At 42.3% G+C, this 7,700-nt stretch overlaps 1 protein-coding gene across 1 annotated transcript in view; it reads left to right on the top strand.

Moving 5' to 3' along the window:
- Positions 1–738: 738 nt before the first annotated feature.
- Positions 739–7,700, top strand: part of cnksr2a (connector enhancer of kinase suppressor of Ras 2a) — a gene marked incomplete at both ends in the record, with an annotated part of 86,185 nt that continues 79,223 nt past the window's right edge. Inside the window, one exon of the mRNA XM_084325634.1 lies at positions 739–802. Within this exon, the coding sequence (XP_084181760.1) occupies positions 739–802 (64 nt within the window). The remainder of the gene's footprint in view (positions 803–7,700) is intronic.

Raw genomic sequence — 7,700 nt, 5'->3', positions numbered from 1 at the left:
ATAGATAGATAGATAGATAGATAGATAGATAGATAGATAGATAGAAGATGAATGGACCATCAGAGCAAGATGAGAAAGTTGATGGCTTATAGGCTAAATATCTACAGGGAATGTTAGGTAGAATGTGGTAGGTAGCCTTAAGCCATATATATACACAAGGGAAATACAGTATGCTGCCGCGTGGAGCCACCCACGGGGCGCGTGCTCGATTTAATCATATATTTCCCCGAGAGAGAGAGAGAGAGAGAGAGAGAGAGAGAGAGAGAGAGAGAGAGAGAGAGAGAGAGAGAGAGAGAGAGAGAGAGAGAGAGAGAGAGAGAGAGAGAGAGAGAGAGAGAGAGAGAGAGAGAGAGAGAGAGAGAGAGAGAGAGAGAGAGAGAGAGAGAGAGAGAGAGAGAGAGAGATGACACTACGGATGATGCTGGATGTCGTATATCCCCGCCCGGTGTGACTTCTCTCTGCTCTATAGACTGTCGGGCCACGGAGCTGCTCCTCGCGGGCAGCAGGGAGGCAGAGCATCAGTGGCTCCAGTCTGGCGACACATGTCAGACAGGCTCCGGCTGAGGAATGGACCGAATTCCACTGCACACACCCGGACTGTCCCGCGCTATGTGCTGCGCGCTCTGCGCTAAAGGGCTCTGATTCCCACGCAGAGGGACCAGATAACAGAGTGACCGGGGGGTGTATTGGTCTCGTTCGGGTTTAACATCTTTAGACGGAGAGTGCAAAGTTTACCCGATGGCGCTGGTGATGGAGCCGGTGAGCAAATGGAGCACGAGCCAGGTGGTGGACTGGATGAAAGGTATAGGCATGCTATAGCCGTACGGCACACACACACGCACACACACACGCACACACACACACACACACACACGTGCACCCACACACACGTGCACCCACACGCACACACACACGCACACACATACGTGCACCCACACACACACGTGCACACACACCCACGCACAAACACTACCTGCGGCGGAGCACGGCATGCGTGGGCGGTGTGTGCGTTTAGCTGTGCTGTGACTGTGAGTGTGCGTGTGTGTGTGTTTGTGTGTGTGTGTGTGTGTGTGTGTGCCTATAAGTGCGTACATTCGTTTAAGCGTCATCAATTTCCAATCCTAGCACCTGATGATCATAAGCTATAGCCCACCTAGTGGTGATGTCATGTGCGACCGACTGCATGGACATGCCATCCAAACTCGAACTGGTGAATCACTGGTGGACTTGGAACTGGGAGGAGAGAAAGGCAGGTTTCGCAGAACACCTAAAAATCACCCTATATGCAGTATCGCCTATATATACCGTTACCTGAAACACCAACCAAATGTCCTCACCTCAGGTACTGTCTACCTGTATGTCATGTATGTCATATGTTATGATGAATTGAAAATGGGGGACCCTGATGTAAACAAGACGTCAATGGGGGACCCTGATGTAAACAAGACGAAAGTCTTTCTCTGGTCTGCATCCCCTTAACAATTGTATGTATTGAGCTGTACTGTACTGTACTGTACCCATTCTGCAATCTGTTAATAAAGTTTTCAATCAATCAATCAATCAATCAATCAATCAATCAAGGTCAGCTTGCGTTTGATACACCCTGCCAATAGCATTCTCACCAGCTGTCACACTTGCTGTCACATTGCAAATAGTCCGGTTGTTTTGAATGATTCAAATGTCATTTTGATGAGTAGATGCGTGATGAAATGAACAAAGATATTTAATTAAAACACATTCGAACAGGTTGTGGTTGAAGTATCCCTAATGTGGTCAACATGTTGATGACAGGCTGCGTGCTGACTGAGAGAGTGGACAAGTGAGGTGATGGTTGGTCTTGATAGAAACAATTGTGAATTGTTGAATTGTGTCAAGGAACATTTTATTTAGCTGTTTCTCAAAAAAGACATCATAGGTAAACCCATAAATACACAATTGGCAACCTTCCTCATCCCTGACGAAATGCTCCAAATACACCATTAATCCTTCCATTTGTGAAGAATATATTATTCATAATCTGGGCAGCTTGCTTACTGTATATGTAACGGAGGTACCGCGAGTATATCCACAGTCAAGTGACTGTGGATGTTAGTGGTACTGCAAGTAAACTCACTCCCCAGAGGCATCCAGACCCATTACTTTCAGGGGTGAATTCACCTCTTGGTATAGTGGTCTGTGATGCACGCGGGAGACCGGGGTTCAACTCCCACTCTTCACCTCTTGGTATAGTGGTCTGTGATGCACGCGGGAGACCGGGGTTCAACTCCCACTCGGGGCAATCCCTTAACACTTTGAGAGCCAGCCGTGTTTTCCTTTTTACCCCTTGAATGCCCACATCCACTCCAATGTTAACGTTAATATCGCCTAATCTATGTTTTAAATTATGGCTATGTGTCTAATCTGCCCGTCGCTTATCAAAGACTCATTTTCCAGTCAACATTGTCGTGGCAGTTTGTTTTTTTATTGCTTCATTTCCGTTTTCTAGCATTTTGAAAATCACTCGTTTTCACGGGAAAAACAACACATTCCATAATAATCGCCTTTTACTGGAATATTCTAGAACATTGTCATTGTTCGGCCATGTCATGAATCGTTTTCAAATAAACGCTAGATTATCTATAGTATATGTGTACGCACGCACGCTCTTGCGGCGAGCCGAAAATCAAGTCTCCTATTTCCTGACGGCGCGCACAGTCAAACAGCGATAACACATAATCACATAAAAGCTTATATCTCTGTGAAAACGAGTCTGATTATCCTAATACTGATAACATAGATTCCTTACCTGAGATCAGATGGTATCCAAATGGTTTATTCCAATTCCTGATCGCCATTCGAAAAAATCGATATTTTTATTGATCCACCGAGTATACTGTAAAACACATATTCTCCGCTGCTCCGAGAGTCCAGCATGAAGCTGGTAGATGCCGGCTGCGTGAGTGAGAAGTAAAACGTGGATTCCGGGTTTTTTTTTCTCATTAATTTTCATTGAGTTCAATCCAAAAGGGTGAATTACCATCTGGGAGACGATAGGGGGCGCTTTTTTCACATCTGAGCGCCTGAGGCAGCTGAATGTCCAACGGTAGACCCGCTTGATGCAATATGATTTCAGATCGCTAATAAAAAAAAAAACTAATAAAACGAATATTCTCGGGCGTGGGCATTGAACCCGCGGGGGGTAAATAATCTCGGGCGTGGCATGCAAAGTGTTAACAGGGGTCGAATCTGAAACACAACGCAGAGCAATACGAGACCGGCTACATATATAACATCTATAATGCAATAATATACATATATATACATCATGTCACGCTATGTACAGTATACCCCTTATAATGCTGAGGACAGCAGGTGTTTTGGTGGTTCAGAAAGCTGAGGTACAGGTCAAGAACTTGCAGCATCACAGGTCAGAATCAGACTCACAAACATTGTTGCGTTTCATCTTGTTTATCACCCTACTGTATATACTAAGCAAACATGCTGAGAAGGTTGTGTGTGTGTGTGTGTGTGTGTGTGTGTGTGTGTGTGTGTGTGTGTGTGTGTGTGTGTGTGTGTGTGTGTGTGTGTGTGTGTGTTTGGAGAGGGGGGTGGTCTTGGAGGGGTACATTGGACCATCAACCCTATTACAAGTCACATGATAAATGGGTTATTCTACAACATAAATGTGGCCAATTCTTCATCATGGTCCTTTGGTCAGTCGTGTGCATGTGCCATGTGGCATCTGTGTATGTGTATGTGTGTGTGTGTGTGTGTGTGTGTGTGTGTGTGTGTGTGTGTGTGTGTGTGTGTGTGTGTGTGTGTGTGTGTGTGTGTGTGTGTGTGTGTGTGTGTGTGTGTGTGTGTGTGTGTGTGTGTGTGTGTGTGTGTGTACATGTACACTGTATGTTGTACTGCACACATGGCAAGGCCAAAGGGTTTGGGTTTGTTGACCTAGCGACAGCCTAGCATTAGCATGGTTGAGGCTGGCATACACTACAGGGCCCTTGATAGCTTCAAATAGCATTCCTAAATCACTACATGTTGACCGTTACGTTACAGTCAAACACCATAACTTTCCCCAGTCCCTTTGAAGTTTGTTTTCCTCTGCGAAGCAGTATGGAACAGTTTGCATTTTCAACCTCTCTATCACCAGATAACTACCTGGGTTTCCCCATCAAACATGCCGCATTCTAAAGTACCTGGCTCCAACTTCCCTCTGAAGTACTTAATCCTGAAATCAGTTTCACAGTGGTTACAGTACGATGGGAACACCTTTGAGCTGAGCTTGTGCATATATACTATACAGTATATATACATATATATATACAGTATATATATACTGTATAGTATATATGCACAAGCTCAGCTCAAAGGCTGTTCCCATCGTACTGTAACCACTGTGAAACAAATTTTAGGATTAGGTACATTTATATATATTATGGCTGTCAAAGTTAACGCGGTATTAGCGCGTTATCGCCCGATTCTATTAACGCCACTATTTTTTTTAACTCACAATTAACTTTTACGAATTCTTTATTATTTTATTTTTTATCTACTTTTTCTCCCATTTTCTATTTTTCTCCCATCCCAACTTCGTATTGTCCAATTCTACCCTCCCCTGTCTCGAACGCTGTTAGGCCATGCCTCCCACAAGCCGGCTTGCCCACTACACCCACGAATTTTAAATCTTTTTAATTTGTTTCTTTTTTTTTCTTAACTAGACTTCACTCGGGTGTTTTATTGATGCTCTCATTGATACTATGTTTGTTCCTGAAGTGTGTGTGTGTGTATGTGTGTGTGAAATATATATAGAGAGAGAGGGGGGTGAGAGAGATGAGGAAGGGGCAAGAGAGAAAGAGAGCTGGGAGAGTGTGTGTGTGAGAGAGAGGGGGGTGTGTGATTACTCAGCCCTTGTGTGGGTGAATGTAACAAGTTCCTAACGTTTTCTTTCCCCTATTATTTCATGCACACTTTATTCATTGTTTTAAATTATTATTTTCTTTTAAGTTATTTTGTGCATCACTCTGTTTTGAATTTGATGCAAATTTGCAATGCATGAGGGTCATCCTTTTGTGTTAAATGGCTGCATAAAGCAAGCATTTGTTGACTCTCAACAAATGTTTTTTATTTCCCTTTTTTAACATAAAACTAGACACACAATACATTAAAAGTAGAAATCCACAATAAATCACAGGACTATGACCGACATAATAATAACAATAATGACAGTCCAGTACTTAAATAAAAATAAATTTAGATTAAAAGATATACACATAATAAATACAATACAATACATATGCTCTTGCATATGTATTGACTCTCAACAAATGTTTTTTATTTCCCTTTTTTAACATAAAACTAGACACACAATACATTAACAGTAGAAATCCACAATAAATCACAGGACTATGACCGACATAATAATAACAATAATGACAGTCCAGTACTTAAATAAAAATAATTGTAGATTAAAAGATATACACATAATAAATACAATACAATACATATGCTCTTGCTTGCCCCCCCCCCCCCCCCCCCCTCAGGACCCCCTTTTGGACAATCCATCCATTATTCCGTTTAACACCAGGAATTACAAATTCATATGCTAATCCTTTATCCTCTCCACCACATCTAACCAGATTGCTATGCTGGCTTCATTAACACCTAAAATTCGAGCGGTAGATATCTCTAGATAAATCACATCGAGATAGGTAAGAACCCATACTTTCCGGCACATTTTATACGGTTGAATCCAGCGTAATGCTATCAGCTTTTTAGCAGCCGTAAGACCGGACAAAATTAGTCTCTTTACCTGTATAGAGGCTGCTAACTGAGAAACATCATTCAACAACAATACAGAAGGCAGTACAGGGCCCTGTTTCTTGTACCTGGATAACTGAGTTAGCCGGATAACTTTAACTGGATAACTGAGTTAGCCGGACTTTCCGGTTCCATGTACGTGGATTTTCCAAATCACCATGACAACAGATCCAAAAGTTTGAGCCTGGTCGAAAGCAGAGTTCAAGTTCAAGTTAGCCGGATCACGCAGAGCCACGCCCCCGCAAAGAAAGTGACAGCAGCCCGTTTCCTGAAACTATTCCCACAGTCTACGATCTGCATTATACCATTCTGAATTACGTTTTTGTGCTCCATTCTTCCAGAGGGGGCTTTTGAAATGTAAAATAGACCCAAAATGCTGATACTAAATTCACTTTGTCCTAAATAATGCACGTTATATATACCGTGGCGACGGTGGCGCTCGCTCGTGCGATGTACACATTATGTGGTTATTTTAATTGTAACTGGGATTAAGATGTCTGATGAGATGCGCTGTTTGACGGATTTGAGAAATTGAATGAGCCGTTGACGTCACATTAATGAATGAGGATAAAGAGATAAACTTCATTCAAAACAAAGGATATTCTAAACACGGGTCTCTCGTTCATTAATGTATAAACAATGAATTTATCCCATCTGGCACAGTGGTGCAGCGGTAGTGCTCAAGCCTACCAACCCAGCGACCGGGGTTCAAAACCTGGTGTTTCCAATATGATTTTTTTGAATATAATATTAATGATTATACGCCAAAGTAGCCTGGTTTTAAGTTAAAATATTATAAATCTACATGCATTGAGGATGTCATTCTTTATATAGCTCTCAACGTGCACCAAATTGAATTATTCCTATATTGCAAAAAGAGGGAGACGACTAGGGTCTCGAACCACGGTCGTCTGTGTGAAAGTCAAAAGAACAACCCGTTAGACCACATTGGAGATAAGTTAAAGATTGACTATACATCAATCAATGGGTAAGAGAGCCGTATCGTAATTCTGTATAACAGTTAACTAATTATTTTCGCTAGCAAGATCTCATTTGATTATTCAATCCAGCAGGCAAGTTTAAAGAAATATAATCTGATTGATTGAGGTAATGAGGGACTTAAAATTAGCCTATAGATAACGCATTTAACTTGTCGGCGAGGCGATTGAGCCGTATTGCAATCTGTCAATAAAGTCTTAAATCAATTAATCAATCAATGCCGTTAGAGAATCAGGATCTCTGCCATCGATACGTGCTGGATTTTCACCTAAAGCGGCCGCGCGCATTTAGCCTGAGTCGCAAGTCTGGCTTGAGTTAACGAGACTGAATCCACCTTCGTGGAACAGGAAAATCCCGGCTTCAAACATCGGGTTAACTGAAGCTGGATAATGACATCTTGATCGACTTAGTTGAACCACGTACAAGAAACAGGGCCCAGGTATGGTCAGAAATAAAAATTCTGATAATTGCGTGGTTACTTCTTCCCAGAATATCTTATCAGGAGGGCATTCCCAATACATTATGCATAAATGTACCCATATCACCGTTTAAACATAAGGAGCATCGAGGGTCTTGTTTGAGCCCCATTAGGTGCAAACGTCTAGGAGTTAAGTAAGTCCTATGAATAAAATTAAGATTAATCTGTTGATGATCCGGGTTGCGTGATGACAGCCGTACGTTTGCCCAAACTTCATCCCATTCAAAATCTACTTCCAAGTCTGGTATATCCTTCCTCCAGATTAAGTCTAGAGGAAGGACATCATATGAGGACATAAGTAAGTGACGATAAAAGTCAGAGACGAAGCCTCTCGATGTCTCCTTTTCATAAAATAATTTGTGATATCTATGGTGCTCAAGTGGCACCTTTAATGGGACTCCATGAGCCCTTGACTCTCATGTTG

The sequence above is a fragment of the Notolepis coatsorum genome (assembly GCF_963971535.1).
Source record: "Notolepis coatsorum genome assembly, chromosome: 12".
NCBI lineage: Eukaryota > Metazoa > Chordata > Actinopteri > Aulopiformes > Paralepididae > Notolepis > Notolepis coatsorum.
The sequence above is the reverse complement of the archived record's forward strand: the minus strand, read 5'-3'. Positions and strand labels throughout refer to the sequence as shown.